Source organism: Alternaria viburni, assembly GCF_023758015.1.
Source record: "Alternaria viburni strain BMP 2772 chromosome Unknown scaffold_17, whole genome shotgun sequence".
In the NCBI taxonomy this organism is placed as follows: Eukaryota; Fungi; Ascomycota; class Dothideomycetes; order Pleosporales; family Pleosporaceae; genus Alternaria; species Alternaria viburni.
This window is the reverse complement of record NW_026055786.1, coordinates 128,458-156,007: the sequence shown is the minus strand read 5'-3', so window position 1 is coordinate 156,007 and position 27,550 is coordinate 128,458. Positions and strand designations below refer to the sequence as shown.

The window sequence follows — 27,550 nt, the reverse complement described above, 5'->3', positions numbered from 1 at the left end:
GTATCTCTGAGCCAGTTTTGAAACCTCGTCATGATTGGGTTTCGTGTCGTATGCGACGTCTTTGAACAACTAGCCAGGCGTCTACAAAGAAGGCAGCGCTTCGCAACTTGTATTTCATACTCTAGATATCAGTATACGTCATCTTTCTCTCTCTCGACATGCGAAACTGCAGCACTGCGAATCCTCCGGGGGTAGGCCCTGCTACATCTTCCAGCTCATTTCTCCAGCATAGTATGCTCCAGAGTCTCTCCCGAACTTGTCCAGCTTGTAAGTCACGTCAATTCGTATTCTACACGAGGCTGGGTTCTATCAGCGACACCGAACTTACAACACCATGACTTCTTCCGGAAGAGCTAGTTCACTAAAGTATCTGATGTCATATCGCGCTCGGGAGGATACTATATATCGTCCGCCTTGTGTACCCTCCCTCCTCTTCTCTTCTCTCCTCTCAGCGTCGTGATATCTACATCCACCGACAATTAATCGATCATCTTTTACTTCTTACCATATACGTCTACCATATATCAACATACGCATCTATATCCATCATCTCAATCTCCATCATGAACACCCTACCCTCTTCACCAGCATATTACCTTGGGCCGGTCAATTGCCCCGTTCTGCCAAGTCACCGCATGGATGGCTTGAAAGAGCGCGATCCATCAAGGGCAGGGGAACTATACACAGCAGAGATCGGTCAGACAGTCAACACCATCAACCATCAGAGGAACGCGGTTGAGTTGATCATGGCGAGATGATCCGCTGTAGACCCAGTTCACTACCCAACTATTCTGGGCGTGAGCCAAAACAATAGTAAGAGTGAGGAAGTAAAGGCTGTAGTCAGCATGGTGAGCACCATGCAGACCAGCTGGATCGGCCAGTCCTCTTGGGTCCAAGGCTACATCAAGGGAGAGACTGATTGGCACGATCTTCAAGCCCATATCAACAATCTCAACCGATTTCGACTTCTGCTCAAGGTACCACAGCAAAATGAGACTGCCTTGCAGAGGACCGACCGCCGAGCTCTGCAACGCGCATACAAGAAAGCAGTCAGGATCCATACCGAGCACACCCAGACGGGTGATCTCCAAGCCTACAACAATAACCTGGGTCGTGTGAGTGCGACCTTGGAATGACTGAGCTCGGTGTTTACAATACGGTTAGATCTTAGCGAATGAGATTTCTGAAAGGAGGCGGAGGCCTACGAGCCGATGCTTGGAGGCTAACTATATAGCATCGAAGACCCGGAGGAATACGATACAGTTTATGAGTAACGCCGCAATATTCCAAAGTGGACTCTGGCTAGTACAAAACCACCTACGTTGTTCAGAGCCCGCGACAGGCAAAATCCGGGAGGCTCGAGCATACGATCAAAAAGGTTGTCGACACTGTCAATACCATACCGACACACAAGATGTCAGATCTGGACGAGCGAGATCCTGCGAGAGCAGCCAACGAGTAGCAGAATCTCCAAGGAAATCAGCCCAACAGCAACAAGGTCCAACGCAACATGATGAAGCATATCATGGCTAGATATTCCCAAGTCGATCCGATCTATTACAGCACCGTTCTCGGAGGCGGGCAGGCGAATGCCGGACAACTCGAGAGTGCCATCAAAAAGTCCGTAGATACCATTACCTCTAACTGGATTATAACTCCCTCGTGGCTCCAAGCTTTTGTCGAGGGCGAGACATGCTGGTCGGACTATCAAGTTATCATCAACAACCTCCACCGCATGTCAAAGCTCTTGAAGCTGATCCCGGAGGGCGAGACGCCTGAGAACCGCGCATTACGCCTCACACGCCGCGAAGCGTACAAGAAAGCTCTGCGCGCCCATCAAGAACACGTCCGTATGGGGGTAGAGGCAGCACTGCAGACTGCAGAAGATGCGATAGAAGACTTGTCGGCGTGACCCAAGTTGAGCTTCAGGGCGCTTAGGACAAGCTCGCTTCCTTCCGCGGCCATGTAGAAGGCATCATCCCCACAACCTGGCGGGCGTCTCGATCTGGTACGGATGAGGAGGCAGCGGCGACCCCGTCGCTCGCCGCGCCCTTCGACGAGCGGACAAGAAAGCGATCCGAAGTCACACGGGCATAACCACCCAGACGCGGCACTGGAGCTCGGTGGCGCCGAAGTAGCACTGGAAACTGTCCCGACGCTCAGAGACGGTATCACTCAAGTCGAATAGAATAACGCCGTACCGCGTAGCACGTACCACAAGAACCCCCCTTAGCTCGCAGACCTCGTGTCCCAGTATATCCTAGAACCTCTGAAGGCGACAGCAGTGTGTCAGAGCTCGTCAACCAAGTCTCTCGTTCGAAGCTCGGTTGACTTCCCCGACAACAAGGCCCTCGCCTATGCAGAGTTCAAGCGCGCTGATTCCATCCTCTACCCTCCACAAAACGCGAACGCCTCCGGTTCCCACATGATTTTGTGGGTCCAGGGTGCCCTAAGCAAGAAGATGCGGACTAGGAAGCGGGCTCGAGAGAGCGATGGTGATGAGGAGGAAGGACGTGGTATGGCGGATTTCTTACGTGATGGAGAGTGAGGAGTTGGAATGGAAGTGCCTGCTACGTGCAAGGTCTAGAGAGGAAGTCGCGCTTGCCGGTGAATACAGGCGAGTCCGTGGCAGCCCGATGAGCGAGAAAGGGTGGGAGGATGGTCTTTAGAAGAGCGAGAGTGCTACGCTTATCTATTAGGAGGAAGGCCTCGATCGGTAGTACTGCGATGGACGTCTACTTCCCACTAAGATCTTACACCCGCCGGACTGAGCCGCGGCTGCCGCCTTCACAGCGCGCACTGCGACGACAACGACATGCGTAACATGTACCCCGATAACTTCCACCTTGTCAGTGTATTGGATAGATACACGTATCCTTCTGGGACCGGAGAAGTAATTTATCAACAGCGGTGAGAGATCTATGCAAGCTTCCAGGTCTATTTTGCTGTTTTATCAACTGCTGTGTTTGATTACGTATTCTCCCCGGTTTGCTATACGTATGCTTTCGCACTCACCTCTACACCCGCGTATTCTCCCCGGTACACTTCCATCCTCTCCGCCGCTCCCACACCCCGAAACGTACTCTTCGCGCACACTCCACGTAGTCCACTTAAAGGTGTAAGAAAGCAACGTATTCTCCTCGCAGCGCACTAACCCAACACAATCACTTGCGAAAACTAGACATATCCCTATTCCTCTGAACAACCATCTGTTCCTCAGCACTTCAATTCCTCTCGCTACGCCATCCCGTACCACCCCTCACGATCGCGGAAGCACTGCTTGTCTCATCTTACATGACCAAAAGTTCATTTCTAGTATACACATCTCAGGCTGAGTGGGCGGGGAGTAGCCAAAGTGATAACCGAAGGCCGGGATACCTGATGCTTGTTCAGAACGGTATGTATGTTATGGGTACAAGGAAAGGGTCTCTATGTTGGATTTTTCTTGGTTGGGTTTGGCTGTATCTTTAGAAGAGCAAGACGGAAGAATAAGAAAGGAGAGTAAAAAGGCCAGCACATACGTTTGACGATATACACTCGTATTCAAAGTTCACATTGCCATCTTAATCGATCGATCTATGCATCTAGCCTCTCATCTCGCTACTTTAACAGCCCTCCTCCCCCACTCGCTGCCCTCCCTTTCCACTTCCATTCTAATCTACAGTTCATCACTCCCCTCCTCCCTCTTCCCCTTCCCATCTCCCTTCCCCCCCTGCGCCACCAACCTCTCAATAGCAGCCTTAATATCCTCCTCACTCGCCTCACTTCCAATATCCAATTTCTTCAACAACCTGCCCTTCTCATCCGTTACATCCCCCTCCCCCTCTCCATCCGTCTTGCTCCCCATATTGCTCAGCTTAATACCCTCAGCGCTAAACCCCGCCTTCTTCAACGCCTCCTCCAATTCCGCCTGACTAGGACCGCTCTCACCGTCTGCAGCGGGGACATCAGTCTCCTTCGTCTCCGCCTTAGCAGATTTCTTCGTCTTAGTCTTCTTCGCCTTCTTAGTTTTCGGCTTCGCGGTCTTGGTCTTTGAACTGGATTGGTTCGGGGGCTTGAAGTGCTTCATCTTCTTCATCATCATGTCCATGACGACGTCGTCTAGCTTCTTCTTCTCGGCCAGGATGTCCTTGACCGTGAAGACGGGGTCATCTGTGGGGCCTAGTTCAGCCTGCTTGGCTTCGTTGTCGTCGAGCCAGACCTGTGCTTTTTGTGCGTGCTCTTGGACGGTCTTGAGGTCGGATTCGGTGTAGATGGTAGGGACTTCGGTGATTTCAGGCGCGGCGGGTGCGTCGGCTTCTTCGTCGAGGTCGTCCATGGGGTCGGTGGAGGGCGAGGCGGAGGCGTCAGCGGAGGCTTTGGAGACGGCTTCGCTGCTCTTGGAGCTCTCGGCGGATTGCGTCTTGATTTGGCCGTCGACTAGTTGCTCGACTTCCTTGATGTGGGCGATGGTGTCTTTGAGCTCTTTGATGGCATCGGGGCGCTTGGATGCTTCGTCCTTGCGCTTCATCACTGGGTTGACAATGTTCTCGAGCTCCTTGAGCTTGCTCCTAAGAGTCTTCTCGTCGGCATCGGCACCGCCGGAGTACATCCAGTCTGAGGCGGCGCTGAGCGTCTTCTCGAGTGTTTCACGGACGGCAGAGGTGGAAGCACCGATGAACGATTCGTCCTCGAGATAGTCGCGAGCGCGGTAGGTGAAGGCTTCAAGCGAGTTCAAGACCTCTTCGCGGGTGCGGCGAGACTTGTCAGATGAATCGAAAGCGGCGAGCCTGTCGACGTTAGTGTTTGAACGAATACAACAAAGCTCACAAACTCACCTGTCCTGCATCCTCTTCATCTCCTTGCGAGGGAACTTCTTGTAACCCAACTGCTCAACATCATACGTGATCGCAGACCTAACAGTCTTAATCTTCTTCTCTCCAGCCTTCGCAGCATCAGTGCTCTCAGCACCTGCGGAAGACGAAGACGACGATGACTTGGAAGACTTGGAGGACGAAGCAGATGAAGAAGAAGAGCTCTCGCCCTCCTTCAACGGCTCCTGATCCTTCTTACCACCCATACCAAACAGGTTCTTGACACCATCGACGATGCCGCCCTTGACATCCTCGCTCTCAGTCTCGCAGGTGACCCACGCAGACAAGACCTCAGGAGTACCAGTAACAGGGCTGAGCCTAACTTGGACATAGTTATTGAAGCTATCACGCTCACACTTGTTCTCGTTGATCATGTGAGTAACAACCTTAGTCAAGTTGCCGCTCTGGAAGTGAAGAGTAGGCTCCTTGGACACCTCGCCGTTAGCACCAGGAACAGCCTGGTACATGGTGAACTCGAACTCGCCCATGAAGTTGAAAGGCAGGTCCTTGGTCGCGCCAAGCTTGGTGTTGGGGGTGAAGATCTTCTGGTCGCGCTCCTTAAGGTTGAGCATGTACTGGTAGCCGTGGTTGTAGCCCTGGGTGTCCGAGTCGCGGATCTCCTTGACGCGGAAAGATGGGCTGAGACCAGCGGCCTTGAATGCAGCGCCAAATACGGCGGCCTCGTCGGCGTTGACGTTTGCCCTGATCTTGCTCTTGCCTGCGACTGCTTCGAGACGGGCCTGGACAAAGGGTGTGCGGCTCGCGCCACCGTGGACGATGACAGAGTCGATATCAGCGAATGTAAGACCAGCGGCTGCGAGGGCCTGGTTGATCGGTCCATCGATACGCTTGGCGTAGTCGGCAGTGAGCTCCTCAAACTTGGTGCGAGAGAGCTTGTACTTGAAGTCGACATCCTCGTAGAAGCTCTCGAAGAAAGAGTTAGTTTCCTTGTTAGCGCTGAGCATCTGGCGAACCCTCTCAGCCTCCTTGAAGAGCTTCGCGGCGGTACGTCCATGACCCTTGACCTTGTCGGCGGTGAAAGAAGCGCTCTTGGCAGCTGGAAGCTCAACAAAGGTAGCCACCATGTCGTCGACGATGAGCGAGTTCATCGCATCACCTCCAAGCGTCCTATCCCAGCCAGCGCCCATGACCTGAACCTCCTGGATAGTCTTGTTGCGCCTACCAACATCCTTGACAGACCTGCCCTGGAACTTGAGAACAGTAGCCGACAAGGATCCAGCGCCCATGTCAAACACGAGGTTCGTCTCCGGCTTGCCATCCTTGGTAACGTCGGGGAAAGTCCTGCCAGTAGCATAGTTGAGACCAACAGCCAGCCCATCTGAAACAACGCTGAGCACCTTGAGACCAGCCAGACGAGCAGCAACCTCAAGCGCGCGCCTCTCGTCTACCGTGTAGAATGCCGGAACCGTAAAGACAACGTCCTGGATATCGTAGCCCTTGCCCGCCATCGCCTTTGCGTTCTCCCTGACGTTCTTCAACTCCATAGCCAGTAGCTCCTCAACGGTGTATGATTTGTCCTCAGCGAAGACGCTGCTCACAAAGCTAACCGTGTTGCGCTTGTCCGTTCCCGTAACCTCCAACGCAGGGTATCTCTCCTTGTACGTGCCCACGATATCGCTCTCACTCGACACACCAAGAAGGTGTTTCAGATTCGGGTATACATCGCCCGGGAAGCGTCCCTGGAGCGCAATCGCATCGCCGCCGTAGAAGCGCTCGGGGAAGGAGCCCGCAGGTAGAGCGCCGCTCTTGGAGGGCTTGAAAGCGACGGCTGACGTCTCTTTCCGTTTCGAGTCTTTGGTCAGGACGATTTCGAGGGGAACGCCGGGCTTTACGAGCGCGGCTTTGATGTATTCGGTGCCTAGGTCTACGCCGATGACGGCTGAGGCGGCGGAGGCGGTCGTCGAGAAGAGGAAGAAGAGACCGAGGAGCATGGCTCTCGGTGACAGGTTGCCTCTCCGGCGTCCGGGTGGCGCCATGATGTGTGGTGTGGTGCGGAAAGTGAAAGGTGTCGTTAACGGCAGGCGTGGAGAGGTTGTGGTGGGATGTGCGTGCTTCGCCGCGGGGAAGAAGGTGGGAGGTTATACGTTGCGGTAGAAAACCTCGATAGAAGAGAAGAGAATGATTGGGAATCTATCCCAGAGAAAAAGTGGTGAATAGGTTGTCGGTCGAAACCGTGGTCCTTTGAGCGTTGAAATGCGAGGGCGGTTTCGTAGTAATGTACTTGGATCGAGCTACCCTGTCCCGGACTTATTTGACACCTGGTCTTTCTCCAAAGGACAGTTTGACGTTATAGCATCAACGCAACGTCACATGTAGAGGCGGTCGTTTGATGAAAAGCTTAATTCACTGCTGCCTACTACTTCTTTTGGATCGAGGACATTTGGTCTTATCTAGTAATCGTGACGAGTCCTTTGGATGCCCTTCAAGATCCTTTGAGCAATCTGGCCAATCACAGCGTCAGGAAAACCGTCTTCGCCGCAATGCAGCAGCGCGACCATGCCCTCCGCCTGCTTGCAGCAATGTTCGACTGCGTCTGATGCCTGCAGCATGGCATACACGCCTGAAGCATTTCACACAATAGTTCTGTCCCTGCTGTTCAGATATACAGCCACCGTGTTCTCTTGCCATACTACCGGTCCATCATATCCCACGGTTAAACTCCACCATGCCATCCTTGCCACCGCGCTGATGAAACTCGGGTTCGAGCGACTGCGCACTGACAGCCTGGCGTTGCGGGAACGCAGCCAGCGCAAGAGGCAGCGCGAAGATGGATGTCGTGAAAATGAGTCCTGACTGCGCGTTAGCTACCTAGGTATCATCCTACAGACACCTTTCGTATTGACTCACCCAGATTCACCGGCGTCACCATCCTGGGCCTCTGCTTGAGCCATTCTGTCTTCTGCAGCTTCACAAGCAGGAGAGGAGGCAGCACCATGATAGGCGTCGCATTGAGCACGCGACTCAGCGCCGTCTCTCCAACAGCGAGCGTAGCTGCCTTCTTGCTTTTGCCCAGTGGTTTGACCTCCATCTCTCCCGTGTCGACCCGTTTTCGCTCGGCTTCCGATAGCGCGGGGTACACGTCGATGCCCTGCCTAATTTCCTCGCCGCGCATGAGGAACACGTTAAGCGCGCCAGCTGTAGCGACAGCCGCGAAAGGTACCAATCGCCCGGCGATAACTTTCGCGTTGGGTGACAGGCTCTTGAGGCGGGGCACCAGCGCGTTGAGACCGAGTGCGACACCGCATGATGCGCTGACGGCAAGGAGGTAGGATTGGACGATTGTCGACGTAGAGAGCGGGATCGACTTGTTCGCGTTGGAGAAGTTGATTCCGACGTTGACCGACTGGTTCGTAACTTGCCATCCTAGTGTGCCCGCTGTCTGTACACACTCAGTATGCCGCTCATTCCTAGTGCAATAGCTTCTCATACCCCAAGACCCGGTGTAAGCATGCCAGCCGTGACAACCAAGTTGGTTAAGACAAAGGATGACATGCGGAAAGGCAGAAAGACTGGCTGGCCCGTGTCTTCACTCTGTCAGCGTCTCCCCTTCAGCATGCGACCGCGCCGATTGCAGTACCTGGATGTATGGTAGAATCGATTATCTTTTTCGCATTCCACAGCTCGGGCGTCATCTCTAGTATCTTGCCCGTTTTGTATGCGGTAACGAGTTTCTTCGCATTTTCGAGGCCGGCCGACGAGGTGAGGAGGGTTCTGTTGCGCGTTTGTTAGCGATGACTGTATACCGGAAGTAGAGATCTGAACAAGCAATGGAAAAGCTCAAGGTCGTGGTACTCACCACACCCAGTATCCCCAAAGAAACATCATCGTCCCACGCGCGCAGTATCTCACCTCGGATCTGATATGTTTGCTGAGTGCTGCACGCGACCCCAGTACGTCCCTAGATTGAACTGCGAGACTGGCAGGTCACGGTTGCCGGGTAGCGAGGACGTCATGTTGACGAAATGTGAAGGTGTGGGAACCGCGATCGAAGCAAAGCAAGCTTCAAAAGCCCGCTGGTTTGCGAGGATGGGTGTTCGTGTGGATAATTGTGTAGGGCGCGACGATATCGGCGATAATGCGAAGCGGGAACTAGCGACAAGCTCCACAGCTGCGATAGGTACCATGCAATAGCCACTGTTAAGCATCAAGCATAATACGAGGCCAGCCTTCACAATATCAGTGCATTCTGTATCAGACAAGTTCGTAGTGATGATAGCCTCCACCGCCCCTCCGCCTCCCCCACCCACCCTTAGCGATAAGCGCGATAGGTTCATTTCATCCATGGATATCTCTAGATACTAGACATCAGGCTCTATATCCAGCCTCTACATTTCGCGCATTCTACATTACATAACAGCCGCGCGCGTCCATGCAAGAACGCTGTAAATCATGACAAGAAACCGGCCAATGCTGAAAACAAGCGCTTTTATGCATCAAATCCAGCCCCATCCACCCCATTTCCCATCCCTCATTGTCGATACCTCATTTCTTCTTCTTGTTCTTCTTCCCGTTGTCCGACGCCGACGTTCCTAATATATCATCGAAAGTCTTGTTAGGATCGTGATTCGATGCAGGACGTAGCGAAGGGGAGCCCATGGGCATCGGCGGCGCAACACCAGGCGGCAGCGGCAACGCCTCCAACCCCAAATTCATAACGCTTTCCCGCCTTCGATCCGGGCTCTGACTCCGCGCACGAGCAGCCGCACCAGGATCGAGAAGACCAGGTGGTGGCGGTAACGGACTCGCATTCGCATTCAATTCTTGCATCGCGGCGTTGAGTAAAGTATCGTCTGCAGCCCACTGCTGAGCCTTCTTCCAGCAGTGTGAGCGGCGGAATGTGCCTTCGACGCCGTGCTCGACGACGTCGGTGGGTAAGGACACGACTTGCGCACCGCCTGCGACGCCGAACCAGGTACGCGATCGTGTTGTGTCTTCTCGGGCCCAGGGGACGCCGCTGCGTGGGACTTCGCAGAGGAAGTATTCTACGCCTTCGGTGAAGCGCACGCCGGGTGCGTCGACGACTAACATGGGTAGGGACTGGATTACGGCGTATAGGAAGAGCCATTGTCCTGATCGCATGTCCCACATGTCGTCCATGTTTGAGCCGGTGGCTTGTTTGAACTCGAATGTGCGGAATGCTTCTAGGAAGGGTGTTTGTTGCTCGGCATCGGCGTTGTGCGACTGCTTCAGTAGCTTGGCGACCTCGTCTTTGTGCAGCTTCTTCCCACGCGCTTTTGCGTCTTTCTTCGCGTCGCCTGTCTTCGCATTCTGTGAGATGGGGTAGAGTGGTAGGTCAAAAGGAATCGGTGGCGCGACTGGTGGTGTGCTGCGGTCGTATTCGCTCAGAACCTTCCTCAGCGCACGCGCGACAACGGACTCGATGTCTGTTCCTTCGTCCTCTGCGATAAAGCCATCCGCAGTGCGGTTTGTCAAGTTCTTCCTGTCCACGAGGAGATCATACAGACTAGCCATGTCGCGATAGATCTCTAGTAAGACCAGTCGGTTAAGACCACTTGTAGTCAGGTTGTTCTTCTTCGACTTGGCCTTTGGTAGCCACGAACCGTACTTATGCCTGTAGTAGTCCATGACGAAAGACTTGATAGTCATGAAGGCGTTCCTCCACTTCTTGAAGCTGATGACCTTGCCCTCGCTTGCCATTGCGCTGTTCATAATGCCAGAAAAGATATGCGGAAACTCAAAGTCCTTGAGCTTGTGATTGATGGTTTGCTCGCGGTTTTCCAGATCCATAGCAGCTCGGGCAAGTCGCGTAGAACTCTTTGGGCTGATCATGCCAAATTTAGGCGAGTCGAGTTCTTTGACGCTGTTGTACTTTCCGGCAGCGTGGACGAAACCCTCGGTGTATAGTGCCATCGAGCGCAACTTTTCTCCTAGCACAATGGCTTCTATGGTCTTCTCGCGGCTGTGGCGGACGTCTGCGAGGGTCAACTCATCAACATAGCAGTCAAAGCTCGACGCAGCGACCTCGCCAAAGGTGGATCCATCGACGTTGGAGAAGGCATAGTGCGACAGTATGTCTCCAATCCGCAGGAAGATGTCGAAGATGTCTGAGTGACGCTCGGTAGCGACCAGCGACTGTCCGATGAGGAAGGCGAAGAAGTTGCGGTAGGTGACCAAAGTGTCGGTATCGTTTGCGTCGAGCCGGGGCTCGTGAGGGGTGATAGCAGAGTCTGAGCTCAGGGAGATGGGCATGTACAGATGCTTCTCCGTGTACTCGTCCTCCAGGGCGTCGCTTAGCGCTCTGGACCCCTTGGATATGGATTCATCCGAGCTTCCTATCTGGCTCTGGTCGGGCGATGCAGTCCGCGACTGTTCGCCAAATGGCTCTCGTGACACGCGTCGCGATGTGCGGTCGGTCAGGTCGAGCGGGGGTACGTTTGCGTCGCTGTAGAGGCTGCCATGAACGAGACGAGTGAGCAGGTGCGATGCTGCGTATACGGACGAGTCGATGCGGAAGGAAGGGCCTTTGTCAGAGGTGCGGGGAAAGAGGTAGACAAACGTGTCTCCAGCGTCGTCCCAGAGTTCAGGGACCTTTCATCTTGTCAGCGTTGGTATGATATTCTGAGAGCAGCCGCAGACTACCTTTTCGCCGTTCAGCAAGAACGTCAGGTTATATGGCACCTTGCCCTTGTGTCCGACGATCCATGCCAGCGGGCTCGCATTGCCCTGTGGTGCTCCAGAAGTAGCGTCTACTCCCTCAATGCCGCCGGGTGGGCCGCCAAACAGACCGCTCTTCCTGCGCAGCTTCTTCAGTTTTCCTTCGGATGGGTCTAAGCTCGGCGTTCCGGGTCGGCTACTCGCTGGTGACGATGCGCGCGACGGCACCTCCAGCGGCGGCGGTGGCTCGAGGGGCTCAAGATCGGCAGGCACGACCGGCTGGATGGTGGGGTTGGAGAGGGACACCGCGCGTGGTGACTGAGCGGCGGGTGGAGGATATTCGGGCGTGAGGTGTGTCGCTGAAGAGAGGCGGTTGCGCACTTTGGTCAAGCGGCTGCTGGACTCTGATGACGCAGGGGTTGGGCTCAACTTCGCATTATTCGTAGACCCTGACGGCTCGGACGACCCAGACGATCCGAACAAACTCGACAGCCGACGAGCTGACTTCTTCTTGTCTCCCAGCATGGCGAGGCGATCTAGTAGTTGTCTATGCGGCGCGGGAGGAGCAAGAGTTGGGGTATCGTGAAGCGTAGGAAAATATACTATGCGCGCCGCAACATGGGTTTGACACAACAGCAAACACGAGCACCACACATGCAGGGCCCCGGGCACCGGTCAGTTAGTATATGTCGAAAGGGACTGAAAAGCTTAGTGAAGGGACTAGGTGTTTAGGTGATCTATATTTGAGCTGTCGCAGATCCGCAGTGTCGTAACCATGCTAGTGCACGAGTAACGTCAAAGGTCGGGTGGCCACAACGTGGGTCGTTCTCTACATCTGTCATTGGCTTTGCTCTGACGCCTTGGGGTGCATTTACACCTTGGTATGGCCGGCCGGCCACTCAGCGGCCTCTTTGACGTCCAAAAGACCCTTTGCCAGCGCTGGCTGTGACCTGCAGCACCTGCGCCTCATGCTGCGGGCATGCTGCGGGCATCTTGCGGGCAAGGCCCACCTCATCCACGGAAGCTGGAAGCGGATCCATGCGCAGCCGTGTCGTGCCAGAGACGACTGTTTCGAGTTGCCCGGCCTTCAAATGTGTAACGGTCGAAGAAAACTGTGCGATACTGCCACGAGTGAATTTATTCAGCTGCAGCTGACATGTCGTGTTTTCGTGACCATTTGCAGCATCGGTAGAACTATTGACAGCGCCGGCCGCATCGATGAGGTCTTTAGCGAGCGGATGACGTACCATCCCTAATCGATAGCGTCCACCCTAGGCCTCATGGCTGTCATACACGTGCTGGAGGCGCGCCCTACGTTGGTATGAGCATGGCATTGACAAAACGCATGCACGCTTCCTTCAATTGCTGCCAGCAGACTTATTTCCGAACTTCGCATCTGATATAATCGCGGCACGCTCACGTTATTACTGCCGGCCTGAGTCCACTCCGCCCCATAACTGCGCACCAGCCACTTCGGTACGCAGCCGTGTTCCGACGCCGCCACGGCTTCATCAGCATCCAATACAGAATCCAATATGGGCGGCGGCCAAACTATCGCGGACCAGATACTCAAGACGTTCGCCCTGCCGGACGTCGTCGGCTCCAAGACTAGCTCCAAGAAGCTGATCAATTTGCTGAGAGGGCACGTGCCCATGCCTTTCATGCAAACCCGCTACCCTTTTGGGACATTACGCGGCCAATAGAGTAATCGCTAACAGCACCAGATGGCCAAACGTGTCTTTACTCCCAACGCAACTTCTCGACAAAGCAGCCCACAATGTCCTCCAGAAGAAGCCCATTGCGTACCCAGCCATGTGCTATGGACCCGATTCAGGTGACCCGCGGCTGAAGAACAATATTGCGCAATGGCTCACGACATTCTATAAGCCCGCGGACCCGGTATCCGAAGACCGCATATGCATCTCTGGTGGGGCTTCGCAGAATCTAGCTTGCCTGCTTCAGGACTTTACAGATCCGGTGTATACACGGAATGTGTGGATCGTCGCTCCGGCGTATATGCTTGCTTTCCGTATATTCGAGGATGCTGGGTTCCACAAAAAGCTGAGGGCCGTGCCTGAGGATGAGGACGGGATTGATATGGCGTATCTGAGGAGCCAGATCAAGCTGAGTGAGGAGAGGGCGAGATCTGAGAGTAATAATGAGCCGGTGAGTCGCTGTCAATACGTGGACGGTCTGAGACCTTCTTACGTCTACCATGATCTTGTCTCATAGAAATCTACTGCGACTACATGTCGGGGTATACACCGCGGTTTGGCTACTAACATTGCCAGCAATTCAAACCTCCAAGGCCTTCAAATAAAATCTACAAACATGTCATCTACGCGGTTCCAGGCTTCTCCAATCCCAGCTCCAAGACTATGAGTCTAAAGCGTAGAGAGGAGTTGGTACGTTTGGCGCGAGAGTACGATGCCCTTATCATTACAGACGACGTATATGACTTCCTGCAATGGCCGTCAAGTCTCAGTCCTAGTACGCTGTCCATCGAGAAGGCCGGTTTACCCCGGATTGTCGACATCGATAGATACCTGGACGGCGGCGCCGAAAGACATGGCGCAGATGGCTTCGGTAATGCAGTCTCAAATGGATCGTTTTCCAAGATCTTCGGCCCTGGTTTGCGTACGGGTTGGTGTGAAGGAACGCCCAAGATGGCGTATGGTGTTTCGCAAACGTAAGCATATTTTCTGGAGATCTCGTCATCTGTCTCTGTCGCCATGCGCTATCACTCATGCCGCGTCTGAGATACCCGAGATCGAAACCATCGGGCTCAGATCGATCTGAGGTTATGGTGTCACAACGATGTCTCGCTCCATCCGGCATGACAGCTAACGTGTTCCAGAGGATCCAGCCGTTCGGGCGGAGCACCCAGCCAGCTGACAGCCTGCTTTGTGGCCGAGACACTGGAAACAGGAGAGCTCCAACGCTACGTGTACGACCGACTTCAGCCCACCTACGGCAATCGGTACCGCCGAATGGTAGAAGCCATCAACAAACACCTCATTCCACTGGGCGTTGACATTCCCCCAAACCGATCGCGAGGTCGTCGGCGGCTACTTCATCTGGCTGACGTTGCCATCGCCGCTAAAAGGCGCAGTGGTAGCACAACGCGCAAAGGAAGAAGAGAACCTAGCCGTCGCACAGGTGAGTACAAGCCACGATTACGTCCACGTCCCGAGTCCAGATCATGGGTAAAGCTAACCACGACGCTTGTGTAGGGCGAAATGTTCGAAGTGAGTATGCTGCTCCGCAGCCATGTGCGCCCAACTGACAGATTCAGGTACCCGGCGACACCGGCCATGAAGGCACGTCATTCAGCAACGACATCAGGGTTTGTTTTGCGGTCAGTACATACTCCTCGATTGGGTCTCCGAAGCGATACTAATCCATTGCTAGTGGGAAGAAGAAGATATGCTTGCAGAGGGTATTGAAAGACTCGCCACGGTCATTAACCGCATGTTGAAGGAAGAGGCCAATGGAGGACAGGCAACTCAGAAGGCGGCTGCTCAAGAAGAAGACGCGAAGGGTCTGTGGTGATTGAGCGGAGGGAAGGAATGGCGAATGGGATGGAAGATCGCTGTCTCGAAGTGAAGAGCACCCTATCAGCCACAATCTAGATCACACAGAGATCACGCAGAAACTTCCACGACTGTAGGGACCATATCATGTGATTCTGGTCTTGCACAACGCTATTCGTCGAGATCCGGTAATAGAGGTTGCGTTAAGCATGAGGGATCTGCGCGTTCGGGATCGCGTCGAAACGTCCCCAGGCCCCACAAAAACATCCTGAAGGAAATGAAAAGCAGTATATCCGGTGGCGGCGCGAAACACAGTCACCGTTGGGTATGCAACCTTAGGCGGCGATGCATCACAGCATAGCGTGGTAACGCCATAGTCGATGTCTTGCACTGGTGCAAAAGAAACTTTCGGAACCCATCACGTCCAGGATAGCGATCGGGGTGGTGTTCGGTTCGAGCTTTTTTGTCCGCAAGGCTCGTGCTATGTTGCGCACAACGCTCATGAATGACACCATCTGCTATATGTCTGTGTGTTATCGGCATGTGGAGGCAACATGTCCATGATGCCCATGTGCGCGTGCCGAGGCGAACAGCGACGACGTGGTCGAGTACAATGCCGTCCACCACATCTTGGCATGACTCTCAAGCGCCTCTTGGATGGAGCCCGGCGCATCGCAGTGTATCCACGATCTCCTGCCGGGCCGTCGCGTCGAATTGCAGAGAAAATCGCGCGTGGCGTTGACGCGCTGGCAAATGCTTTATCTGCGCGGCGGGCGAGCGAGGGCCTGTCGATGGCCTGGCGTTTCAGCGCCGTCTCACATGCGGGCATCGGTTGTGGCGCTACCAACCACATCCCTGATTTCCCTTCAGGAACAAACGCTCGCCTCGCCGCCTTCTAACCTCCCCATCCACTCACTGGCCATCGTCTCCCGCTTGTTTCACGCGGAGAAAGGGATACAACGGGTACAGTCTTGTGGGCCTGGCTAGTGGAGACCCTAGGTAATTTTGGACGCACGCGACGCCGGCAGGGTCACAGGCACGCAACCACGAGCCGGCACTTGTCTGCGGGCGTGGAATGCGGCTTCAGAACATGGCCGCAAGCGGTCGTCAGGAGGCAAGGGAGGATGAGGGACTGCTTTGTGAATCGGGCAGGATGAACGCCCACGATGAAGAGATGGCAAAAGAGCGTGGGTATCACAGCGACGACGAGGATATAAAATGCCTACTGAATGCCGGGGAACATGAATCGAGCACAGCACAGCGAACATCACACCCCGGCTACCCGAAACTTGAAACAAGGCGTTTCGACAACGTTGATTGGCGCTCCGATCCTATTGTAAGTCCCCTTCCTGAATGAACCGCTGTACATATACTATGCGGCGGCGCCCCCATTCACTTTTTCCCTTCACGCAGGCGATTGTCAGCTACCAGCACTCATTGTGTGCCGTCAGTTCTTATTGTTCTCTGTCATTCATTTCTATTGTGTAGAGTCATCTTCTCACAACAACATTACTACTTTCTTCTTCCTTCGTTGCTAGCCAACCTTACCACCACTTCTGCAAACTTGCAATCTTTCTACTCGACTATCCAACACTATCAACGTCCTTTGCCGGTCAACTGACAACGATACTTCCAGTCTTTCAAGTCGAGACTTTTCCAACTAGCAACTCCGAACTTCAACAAACGCACTGCCATCATGGTTGCCTTTAGCGCTGGAGCGCTTCTTTTGACGCTGCGCGTCCTCCTTTCCGCCACTCCTTCCACTGCTGTGCCCGTTGCGCAAGCACCTACTGCTTCATACGCACCAGTCCCAGCCCCATCAGCAGCACCAGCTCCCTCAGCAGCACCGGCACCGGCAGCACCAGGTGGTGCTTCCGGCTACTGGCTCGAGACCATCAAGCGCCAGGGCCAGGCCCCCTTCAACCCCAACCCAGAGTCCTACAAGGTCTTCCGCAATGTCAAGGAGCTTGGTGCCAAGGGTGACGGGTCCACCGACGATACCGAAATCATCAACAAGATCATCGCTGACGGCGAGCGTTGCGGCGAGGGCTGCGACTCCACCACCACCACACCGGCACTCATCTACTTTCCCGCCGGTACCTACATGATCAGCAAGCCCATCATCCAATACTACTACACCCAGTTCGTTGGCGACCCATTGAACATGCCCATCCTCAAGGCCACCGCAGACTTCGAGGGCATGGGTTTGATCGATGCCGATCCCTACATCCCAGGCGGCGACGGCGCCAACTGGTACACCAACCAGAACAACTTCTACCGCCAGGTCCGCAACTTCGTCATCGACATCTCCGCTACCAAGGCTGCCGCTGGTATCCACTGGCAGGTCTCCCAAGCTACCAGTCTCCAGAACATCGTTTTCGAGATGGCCAAGGGTGACGCTGGCAAGGACCAGAAGGGTATTTTCCAGGATAACGGCTCCGGTGGTTTCATGACCGACCTGACCTTCAACGGTGGTGCCATCGGTGCTTTCATGGGTTCCCAGCAATTCACCATCCGCAACATGACCTTCAATGACTGCGGTACCGCCATCTTCCAGAACTGGAACTGGCTCTTCACATACAAGAGCATCTTCATCAACAACTGCCAGGTCGGTCTTGACATGGCCAACAGCCCCGCCAACCAGACTGTCGGCTCCGTCCTTCTGCTCGACAGCAAGTTCACCAACACTCCCATCGGTATCAACTCGTCCTTCACCGAGAACAGCATTCCCACTACTGGCGGCACTCTCATCCTCGACAACTGCGACTTCACTGGCTCTGAGAAGGCTGTCATTGGTGCTACTGGTAACACCATCCTTGCGGGTGGTAAGAAGGTCGAGACCTGGGCTCAGGGTAACGCTCTCGCTGCCGGCGCACAGCTTGGCCGTGTTCAGGGCGATGTCAACGGCGCACCTGCGAAGCCCCAGAGCCTCCAGGGTCTCAACGGCTGGTTCGAGCGCAGCAAGCCCCAGTACGAGAACGTCGACGTTTCCAAGTTCGTCAGCCTCAAGTCCAAGGGTGCCAAGGGTGACGGTGCTACCGATGACACTGCTGCTATCCAGGCTGCTATCGATGGTCTCCAGGAAGGCGAGGTTCTCCACGTCGACCACGGTGCCTACCTTATCACCAAGACTGTCGTCGTCCCTGCTGAGAAGAACATCAAGATGGTCGGTGAGGTTTACAGCACTTTTTTCATCACCGGCGAGTTTTTCTCCAACATGGACGACCCCAAGCCTGGTTTCCAGATTGGTGCCAAGAGCGGTGACAAGGGTTCCTTCGAAGCTTCCGACCTCATCATCGGTACCCAGGGCCCTGCTTCCGGTGGTATCTTGATGGAGTGGAACATCAACGCCGAGAACGGCGCAGCCGGTCTCTGGGACGTTCACTTCCGTGTCGGTGGCTACGCTGGAACCAAGCTCCAGTCGTCCAACTGCAAGAAGAACCCCGACGCGACCCACGAGCCCAACCCGGAGTGCATCGGCTCCTTCATGCAACTCCACATCACCAAGAACTCCAACGGCTACTTCGAGAACGTCTGGCTCTGGACCGCCGACCACGAGCTCGACCAAGACGACCACTCGCAGATCGACATCTACAACGGCCGCGGCATGCTCGTCGAATCCCAAGGCCCCGTCTGGATGTACGGCACCGCCTCTGAGCACTCCCAAATGTCTCAATACCAGTTCTCCGGCGCCAAGGACATCTTCTACGGCGCCATCCAAACCGAGACACCCTACTACCAGCCCAACCCCACCGCCGCCGTCCCCTTCACCAAGAACGACAAGTACTTCGACCCAGACATGAGCCAAGCCAAGGCCGCCTGGGCCGTCCGTGTCACCGACGGCAGCGACAGCATCTGGTCCTATGGCGCGGGTACCTACTCGTTCTTCCAGAACTACGACCAAGACTGCGTCGTCGGCCAGAACTGCCAGCAAGACATGAACGAGATCGCCAACTCGACAAACGTCAACTGGTTCGGTCTCAGCACCAAGGCTTCCGTTAACATGATCACCATGGGTGGTCAGGGTCTAGCCAAGGACGAGGACAACCGCTCTAACTTCTGCGCTACCCTTGCTATCTTCGCTCAGGCATAGATAACTTCTTCCTTTCCTCTGCGACAACACTACGTGGATATTCCTTGATGGATGTTCATTGACTTAGACGACCTTCTTCACTTCTTTTCCCTTTGGGGACCTTGTTTTTTTAACGAACATGTATATTTTGTTGTTCTGTCTTTGTCCCATGTAAGAGGCGGAATGTCACACTCGCTTGAAAGATACGCTGTATGAAGTCGAGAAGCATTATTTATACCCCTGGGCAGGATGGAGGAGTTTGGGCCGGATCCTTTTCTTTTGAGTCGAGTTGATAAGATAGATGATGAATTGATATCTTGTGATATTATTAAAACCTGACGCCTTTGCTTGTGAATCCTCCCTAATAGTCTGAACAGCTTCATTACAGGTTCTGCCAGGGTGAGATTATGTGGACAGTGTTCATGTTAACATGTGAGGCCCTCGCCAAAACTCACCTCCCCGCGCGCACGTCCTCGGGAAAAACTTCCCCGCCTAGAATCTCGCAGCTCAACCTTCTACAAAACCTACCCTTCCCACACAACCACATCACCACATCTCTCACGTGCGCAAATATGTCTGAACCGTCAGACGAATCCATGCGACCCGCGAAACGCGCGCGCCTCGACGATAATGCCGCTCCCTCGCTCTCCACCACATCAACCGCAGCTCCGAATTCAGCTCCGATTCCCACGGCCTCGATTCTCTCGGCACCAGCAACCACTGACACGGATCTGGAGCGCGAAGTACGCGCCGGTATCACCGAATATGTCTGCCCGGATAACCTGGGTTTTACGGGGGTGCTGAAGCAGAGGTATACGGACTTTTTGGTCAATGAGATTGGGTTGGATGGGCAGGTGTTGCATTTGAAGAGCACGGAGGTGGTGGATAAGAAGAAGGCTGGGAAGGAGGATGTGGAGAAGACGAATGGTGCGGGTGGAAAGAAGCCTGAGAGTACGGCAGCGACTGAGGAGAAGGTCGATGCTGTTATGCAGGATGCGGGAGTTGTTGGTGAGACTACGCTTGCGGTGCCGGAGCCGGTGAAGGTGGAAGATGCGCCGAAGGAGGAGGGGAATGATGGGGAGGAGATTATTGGGAAGCCACCGGCGGCTCAGGAAGAGCCTGAAGAACAGGTACGTGATTTGTAGGCATATGCACTGCGCACATGCTAACACCATGCAGTTGCCGGAAGAAGATCGCAATACCCTACATTCGATATTCGGCGAACAGACTACCGACGAGATCGTAAAACTTGTCCGACAAGTACGAAGAAAAGAATCGCGAAAGGCAAAAGACTTCAAAGCCGTCATATCATCGCCCATAACCGACAAGGACAAGCGCACCCAAGCTCACCAGAGTCTACGTCGGATTTTCCCCAACCTACTCGAGAGTGCCATGGAGGAGAATCAGACCATACGCATCAAGGCGACTCCACCAGCGGAGCGCAAAAAGAAGAAGGGCAAGGGCGGCGCAAAGGATCGTGATAACCAGGGAGGCCGACGCGGAGGTCAAGATTGGGAGGAGCTTGGTGGAGAATACTTGCACTTCAACCTGTACAAGGAAAACAAGGATACAATGGAAGTTGTAGGGTTCCTTGGAAGCAAGCTCAATTGCGGCGCCAAGGGCTTCGGTTTCGCAGGCACAAAAGACAGACGAGCATGCACCGTCCAACGAGTCTGCGTAAAGCGCCAACTAGCCCAACGCATCCAGAACTTCAACAAGATCCTGTTCAATGCCGCCGTAGGAGACTTTGAGTACCGCCACAACGACCTGAAGCTAGGAGACCTGATGGGCAACGAGTTCACCATCACCCTCCGAGACTGCCATTTCCAGAGCGAAGAAGGACTAGACTTTGCTCAGCGGCGTAAATTGGCCCACGATGTAGTCAGCAAAGCCATCACCGACTTCTCCCAAAAAGGCTTCATCAACTACTACGGTCTCCAACGCTTCGGCTCCTTCGCCGCAAGCACCGACGCCATCGGCCGCAAAATGCTACAAGACGACCTCAAAGGCGCCGTCGAGGACCTCCTCGCATACAGCGACACCGCCCTCGCCTCTGCCCTAAACCCGTCTGAGTCCACAACCCTAGTCTCGCAAGACGACCGCAACCGCGCCCACGCCCTGCACATCTGGAAAACAAAGGGCTCCGGCACCGAAGCCCTCGACTTCCTGCCCCGTAAATTCACAGCCGAAAGGAATATAATCCAGCATCTAAGTTCGCGCAACAGTAAATCAGGCCGCTACGACCGCAAAACAGACTGGCAAGGCGCACTCATGACGATACCCCGGACGCTGCGTCTAATGTACGTCCACGCCTACCAATCCCTCGTTTGGAACAGCGTAGCCGGCAAACGCTGGGCCACCCACGGCGATAAAGTCGTCCCCGGCGACCTCGTCCTCGTAAACGAACACCGCGATAAGGAAACAGGTAGTACGGAGAAAACGCCAAAAGCAACACACGACCAAGACGGCGAACCCATCATCGATCCCTCCGGCGCCGACTCCAGTCTTGCTCCCGACGCGGATTTCGAACGCGCGCGTCCGCTTACTGCGGCCGAAGCCGAGTCAGGTAAATACAGTATCTGGGACATTGTACTGCCGCAACCGGGCTTCGATGTCGAGTACCCTAGAAATGAGATTGGGGAGTACTACAAGACTTTTATGGGGAGTGAGAAGGGTGGGGGGTTGGATCCGTATAATATGCGGAGGAGTTGGAGGGAGGTTAGTTTGAGTGGGGGGTATAGGAAGTTTTTGGCGAAGCCGCTGCGGCCGCTTGAGTTCGAGGTGCATAGTTATAGGAAGGTGGATCAACAGTTTGTTCAAACGGATCTGCAACGTCTGGGCCGCGAGAGAGACGTTGGTAAGAAGGATGCGGCGGGCAAAGACGATGAGAAGAAAGAAGAGGGTGCGGATGCGCAGATGGAAGATGGAGAGGAGAAGGAAGAGGTAGAAGAGGAGAAGATTGCTGTGGTGATTAAGCTGCAGTTGGCGAGTAGCCAGTATGCTACTATGGCGTTGAGGGAGCTGATGAAGGCGGGGGGTGTTAAGGCGTTTAAGCCGGAGTTTATGGGTGGGAGGTAGGTGGCGAGGATGTGGGATTCTTGGTGATCATGGTGGAAGGCCAGGAAAGTCATGATCATGTGTTTTGTACAAAAGGGAGGTAAAATGTGATAGTGGGGTATGATATATTGGAACGAGGTATGATCAAACAACGAGGATTGTCCATCGGTGCTTGAACGGGATGTAGTCATTTATGTGTTCGGGTGGGGTGGTGGCGGACGTCTCTCTTCTGGGTGGGTGTTACTATAGAATGCGGAGCCTCTAGTTTGAGGAGGTAGGTACTTCTCGCCCACTACCCCATACTTCACGACGCCATCGTACCATGCTGCAAGGCATGCCATGCCATACCATGTCAATAGTCTCATCCCCTTTTCCTTGTAACCGGTACTGGTACAACGGAAAACCTTCTTCCGCCGTGTTTACCCGTAGTACAGGATTCACTACTTCCAACCAAACGGCGAACGTTAGCGTCGACAAACCGGGTGGCGGGCCGCCCATGGTACAATCCATTACATAGTTTGCAGTCTAGGGACACCGAGAATACTTTCTTGACGGAAAAATGCATCACAGCCAAGTCACGACGAAGGTTACCGTTGACAAAACTAGTGGCATTGCCGGACATGGCTGAGAATACTGTCTTGACAGTCGTAGTTATTAAATCCGACGTCTTCTGGGTTGGCTAAAAATACATTGGGGTATAAAACTGATTTTCTTTGTCGTCCATCTAACGACTGGTTTTTATCTCCACGAATGAAAAAGGAAAGGCGTAGCGTCGTTACGGTCGTGTCTGTGTATATGTACAAATGTTCGGCTCGCATTCGGGTTCGAGATGCTCAAACCGCATCCCCTGCGTCCATATATCTCGGCGGCGGCGAAATGGGATCGGACAAGGGTCCAGCATAGTTCACATCTTCGCTCGTGGGCCGGCTGCGGTGTAGTAATGCGCGGCTGAGGCTGAGACGCGACGGTTGGCGTGGTTTCTTCTCCTCTGGCGCCTTCCATAATGGGAGGTCTGTTGCGTCGGACGAGGTGCGAGCAAGGATAGGGTCAGCGCTGCTGCGTTTCGTGTAGCCCATGTCTGACGGGAGGGGTGTTGCCGCGGTGTTTGGGCGCGTAATGGTCTTTGCTTCGTACATCGATTCCAGTTTTGGTGATGAAGAGGTCTTGCTTTCGATGCCGTTGTATTGTATGCCCAGCTCCGCGAGTAGGAGGTTGTTCTGCGGCGTTGCATGCAAGTTGAGTTGGGAAAGGGAGTGGTTCGTTGTTCGTGGAGATGCTCGCGTGCTCTTCATTGTGCCGCTCCTGCTTCCGTCCCTGGTAGTCATGTCCCGTGCTCTTGAGATTCCCATCTTCATGAGTGGGCGGAGGGTTGCCATGCAGCCGACGATGATGCATGTGCCGCATTCGACGGTACTCCATATGGACACGTTGGTGACGTCCCAGAAGAAGTCTTCGAGTTCTGTTAGACCGGTTATGTAAGGGAAGCGGATTCCGGAGCAGATGCAGCCACTGTGATGTGTTAGTAGAGCGATTTGACAGTGGCTTTGGTGGAGACGTACAGAGCTGCGAGGGATAGAATAAAGCCGACGGAGAACTTGTGTCGCAGATCCATGTTGGCGTACCATAGAATGGGGATGGGCAGTAAGAAGAAGACGACGTCTGTCAATGTACTGAAGGTAGCTGTGGAGTACTTCGTAAGCTTGTGTGCAGATGATTCATTCGCGCCACATACCTTGTTGATAGGCAAAGAAGTAATCGACCTGCCGCGGTTGGCAGCGACCGACGATCTCGTTGACTGCGTACTTCTCCAAATGAGGTCCGCATCGGAAGATGACGTAGAAGAATGCAGACATCGATGACACAATGTTGGCAGCGACAGTCACGTAGATGATGATGAAGTGGCTGCGCCGGACGGCGATCCGGGAGAAGAAGATGGCTAGAGAAATCTTGACCAGCATGATGGCCATAAGATAGCCGGTCTCTCTCACAATAACCCACTGTGATGGTTAGTATGGTTCGCGACGACAAAGTCAGAATACGCACCTTTGTCACCTTCTGCAAGTCATCTGCACTGGTAATCTCGCTGGTTCCGCCAGATGCTTCAACCAGCCAAACTGATCCGCAGAACAAAGTGAATGTCAACTGCTGATATTAGTCATTGATCAATCGGCAAGGGAAACAAGAACCTACACCGGCAAGTAGCATGACAGCGTCGTCCCAGCCAAAGCTGCGAATGATACATGTGCGTGTCCATATCCTGAGTAGAATGAATATCCAGGAAACAACCAGGAAGGCTATGGTAATTCGTTGTTGCTGCTCCGCGGCCATCGCCAAGTCGGCTGAGCTGTGCACCATGGTGTCGAGAGCAAGACCGATGTCAAGCTGACGGAAAGCAACGTTGCGCAGTGGTATCAAACGAGAGTAGCGTGTTGCTCGAAGAGAGCAACGTATGGTCGTTCATGAGAAAGATACAACAAGAAACGGTGGGACCTGCATCGAAGGGAAGAACCGGTTTAGTATCCTGCATCATTGTGTTGAGTCGAGTTTGGTCGACTATGGCTTGTAGTAGCATGCACAGCGGCCCAGCCAGTCTATCAAGTTCCCAGTAGACTATTGCCCACCGGCGGCCTTCTCCATCCTGTGAGGAGCTCTGGAGCTGCATCCAAAACTTTAATCTGACGGCTGAGGCGAATCCGAACCTTGAGCTATCGTTACTCGTAGTGTAGACGGCGGCGCTGCGGGGACGCTGCCTAGCGTTGCCGCACCATGTTGGGCTCTACGGGGTCTTCTCCGACATTGGTTTAGGAGTATATGCATGGCAAGTATGCAGGCAGACGATTATAAGCGGACGCGAAACATACAGTATGCGTGCGGGGGAGTCGGTGGGGGGGCGTTGAGGGTAGTGTCAGGCACAGAGTGGGTCTGAAAGGGAGAGGGACCTCGGGATTGGTGATCTCCCTGGCGCTTGGACCTTCAGAATTCCAGTTCCAGTCCTGCTTCCATCGCAAACAAGCAAACATGACACTGGCGGAGAAAGCAGCACGAGGCGAACCGCAGAAAAAGAAACCGCATCGGCCACCAAAAACAGGCCTGGATACCGGAGAGTATCGCCCCTACATCAATATATCGACACTGAAGTTGGGTTCGCACTGTTCGCGTCCGGTTGGGTACCTGGCTCGCATGCACGTGAGTGATCAACACTTTTCCGCACGGTCTACCACATTCGCCTTAGCCAGGGACGCCACGATCCCAAATACCAGATACCCGTGGACCGAGGCGAGCCTAGACAGACGATAGGTGCGGGAGTAGTCGCGACTTGGGAACGAAGGTTTGCACGGAAGCTGCCTGAGGTGTCCGGTCAGGGCAGCCATACAGCACACTCCAGACCCTTTTCAGACACGCTTCACCCCTGCTTGCTGTCGCCACGGGCCCTAGTCACGCTCCCCCGAAGCTTGCATCCTGCATCCCGTGACGTCAATCTAGCGTCCCTTTACAGCACTTGAGGAAGCGAAGATCAGCATGCCGCCTTCACTTCGCCGACGAGGAGGCCAAGCACACCAACATCGCATGCCCCCGCCCTCACCACCAGACGCCCAAGACACGTCCAGCGACGCCGAACTAGACGGTCGCCAAGATGTCGAAGAAGAAGAAGAGCAGGATCTCGACGCTGCCGACGACGACGAAACTCTTGGCGACGACCTAATCGGCCTCGAAGGCGATGAAGAAGACCAAGAAGAAGACGACGAAGGCGACGAAGAACTCGGTTCAGAAGATGGTCTCGCATCCCCAAACCTCCCCTCGGACAGTCTACCCAACCTCGATCCCCCACCACCCTACCTCCGCGAAATCTCCACCCTAGCTTCCTGGACTGTCTCTTCTTCCAAACCAGGCTGTTCGATTCCCCAACTGCGGCACCCGAACACGAACCTCTTCTGGCAATCCGATGGACCACAGCCTCACTATCTCAACATTCACTTCTTCAAACTCGTCCGTATTGTGGGATTGAGACTGTACCTCGACTTCGAACAAGACGAGAGTTACACGCCCACCAAGATAATCTTCCTCGCTGGCAGCGGGCTCAACGACCTGCAGGAATGGGGCGAGATGCGATTAGAGAGTCCGCGGGGATGGATCTGGGCTGATTTCTCGGGTGTAGGAGATCCGGATAGTGATGATGAGGGTGGTGACGACGACGACGAAGAAGGTGATGGAGGAGGAAACGCAGGCGCACGCCCCCAACGTCTCCTCACAGACGCCTTGCACCTTAACGGCGGGAGGAGAGGCAACGACGCATCTTCTGATTCCGAAAACGCGGCGCCGGGCCAGGGGGCGGATCTGGATATGCAGACTCCAGGACAGCAAGACACGCCTATACCTCCGTATCCTTCATACGACACACCCCAACCCAGCCAACCCAGCCAACAACAACAACCCCCTCCACCAGGCACCCGCACCCGCACACGCACCCGCCGCGCAAACCTCCACCCAAACCCCACCATCACACCGACCACCCAAAACCATCCCCCATCCACCCCCACCATCCCCCCATCCACACAAACACAACCGCAAACCCTCCCCCGCCCCCATCCTCGCGCACCCTTCGCCTCTCTCTCACCCAATCCCTTACCCCGCCCCGCTCCCTCTAACACGTTCTCAACACCAAAGCTACCAGTGCTACGCGCCCATCTGGTTCAGATTAAGATCTTGGAGAATCACCAGAATGGCAAGGATACGCATTTGAGGGGTTTGCAGATTTTTGCGCGGAATGATGAGGATGGGGGGAGAGGCGGAGGTGGTGGTGGTGGTGGTGGTGGACAGGGACATAAGGGTGTGACGGCGAGGATAGAAGGAAGTGGGGTACAAGGGATGAGGGAGATGGTGAGGAGGGAGAAGATGGAGAGGAGGAGGAGGGAGGAGGTGTTGGAGTTGGGTGGGGGGTTGGCGGGGATGAGTATGGGTGGAGGAGGAGGAGGGATGGGGGGTATTAGATGATATCTTAGTATGTTTGAGTGAGGGAACAAGGAACGGTCTGAGCGGGCGTTCGAGTGATCCGTCAGCTAGTCCCTTCACACCACGGCATTGGAAATCAAAAGAGACCACAATCGAGGGATGTGACATGGAGTAATAATATGTCACTATTGACAAACAAGACCTTTCAAAGTATCAAGTACTCAGCACCAATGAAGAAATAAAAAATTTAGATTCCATAGCCTACGCCATCCATTCCTTCCCTATCCATTCCTTCCCATTCCATCATCTCTCGTACATTTGGATATACCTTTCCTCCCAGCTTTTAGTTGTGTATAAATGTCCTGTGACATCGATTCCCTCAAAACGCAAGATACAGATACATATGTGACCGGATATCTCGCGATCTATAACAGAGAGCGCCTAGGAAA

At 54.3% G+C, this 27,550-nt stretch overlaps 10 protein-coding genes across 10 annotated transcripts; 6 read left to right on the top strand and 4 right to left on the bottom strand.

Moving 5' to 3' along the window:
- Positions 1-845: 845 nt before the first annotated feature.
- J4E79_007648 (uncharacterized protein) lies at positions 846-1,462 on the top strand (the record flags this gene model as incomplete). Its single annotated transcript, XM_049356512.1, has 2 exons — positions 846-1,115; positions 1,307-1,462. 2 exons carry the CDS (start codon positions 846-848, stop codon positions 1,460-1,462), a joined length of 426 nt encoding a protein of 141 aa, XP_049208859.1.
- A 51-nt stretch (positions 1,463-1,513) lies between these two features.
- On the top strand, positions 1,514-2,548 carry J4E79_007647 (uncharacterized protein; the record flags this gene model as incomplete). Its single annotated transcript, XM_049356511.1, has 2 exons — positions 1,514-1,858; positions 2,234-2,548. 2 exons carry the CDS (start codon positions 1,514-1,516, stop codon positions 2,546-2,548), a joined length of 660 nt encoding a protein of 219 aa, XP_049208858.1.
- Positions 2,549-3,658: 1,110 nt separating this feature from the next.
- Positions 3,659-6,850, bottom strand: J4E79_007646 (uncharacterized protein; the record flags this gene model as incomplete). Its single annotated transcript, XM_049356510.1, has 2 exons — positions 3,659-4,769; positions 4,818-6,850. 2 exons carry the CDS (start codon positions 6,848-6,850, stop codon positions 3,659-3,661), a joined length of 3,144 nt encoding a protein of 1,047 aa, XP_049208857.1.
- A 664-nt stretch (positions 6,851-7,514) lies between these two features.
- J4E79_007645 (uncharacterized protein) lies at positions 7,515-8,827 on the bottom strand (the record flags this gene model as incomplete). The annotated part of the gene is made up of 5 exons (XM_049356509.1): positions 7,515-7,663; positions 7,722-8,253; positions 8,304-8,398; positions 8,452-8,585; positions 8,724-8,827. The coding sequence occupies 5 exons, from the start codon at positions 8,825-8,827 to the stop codon at positions 7,515-7,517; spliced, it is 1,014 nt and encodes a 337-aa protein (XP_049208856.1).
- A 529-nt stretch (positions 8,828-9,356) lies between these two features.
- On the bottom strand, positions 9,357-12,014 carry J4E79_007644 (uncharacterized protein; the record flags this gene model as incomplete). The annotated part of the gene is made up of 2 exons (XM_049356508.1): positions 9,357-11,423; positions 11,475-12,014. The coding sequence occupies 2 exons, from the start codon at positions 12,012-12,014 to the stop codon at positions 9,357-9,359; spliced, it is 2,607 nt and encodes an 868-aa protein (XP_049208855.1).
- Positions 12,015-13,024: 1,010 nt separating this feature from the next.
- On the top strand, positions 13,025-15,041 carry J4E79_007643 (uncharacterized protein; the record flags this gene model as incomplete). The annotated part of the gene is made up of 8 exons (XM_049356507.1): positions 13,025-13,135; positions 13,278-13,655; positions 13,781-14,178; positions 14,347-14,546; positions 14,596-14,648; positions 14,723-14,737; positions 14,785-14,847; positions 14,901-15,041. 8 exons carry the CDS (start codon positions 13,025-13,027, stop codon positions 15,039-15,041), a joined length of 1,359 nt encoding a protein of 452 aa, XP_049208854.1.
- Positions 15,042-16,112: 1,071 nt separating this feature from the next.
- On the top strand, positions 16,113-19,115 carry J4E79_007642 (uncharacterized protein; the record flags this gene model as incomplete). Its single annotated transcript, XM_049356506.1, has 2 exons — positions 16,113-16,358; positions 16,659-19,115. The coding sequence occupies 2 exons, from the start codon at positions 16,113-16,115 to the stop codon at positions 19,113-19,115; spliced, it is 2,703 nt and encodes a 900-aa protein (XP_049208853.1).
- Positions 19,116-19,666: 551 nt separating this feature from the next.
- Positions 19,667-22,172, top strand: J4E79_007641 (uncharacterized protein; the record flags this gene model as incomplete). The annotated part of the gene is made up of 2 exons (XM_049356505.1): positions 19,667-20,224; positions 20,274-22,172. The coding sequence occupies 2 exons, from the start codon at positions 19,667-19,669 to the stop codon at positions 22,170-22,172; spliced, it is 2,457 nt and encodes an 818-aa protein (XP_049208852.1).
- An 812-nt stretch (positions 22,173-22,984) lies between these two features.
- Positions 22,985-24,506, bottom strand: J4E79_007640 (uncharacterized protein; the record flags this gene model as incomplete). The annotated part of the gene is made up of 5 exons (XM_049356504.1): positions 22,985-23,660; positions 23,711-23,831; positions 23,884-24,148; positions 24,195-24,293; positions 24,342-24,506. 5 exons carry the CDS (start codon positions 24,504-24,506, stop codon positions 22,985-22,987), a joined length of 1,326 nt encoding a protein of 441 aa, XP_049208851.1.
- A 1,164-nt stretch (positions 24,507-25,670) lies between these two features.
- Positions 25,671-27,021, top strand: J4E79_007639 (uncharacterized protein; the record flags this gene model as incomplete). The annotated part of the gene is made up of 2 exons (XM_049356503.1): positions 25,671-26,979; positions 27,005-27,021. The coding sequence occupies 2 exons, from the start codon at positions 25,671-25,673 to the stop codon at positions 27,019-27,021; spliced, it is 1,326 nt and encodes a 441-aa protein (XP_049208850.1).
- Positions 27,022-27,550: the final 529 nt, after the last annotated feature.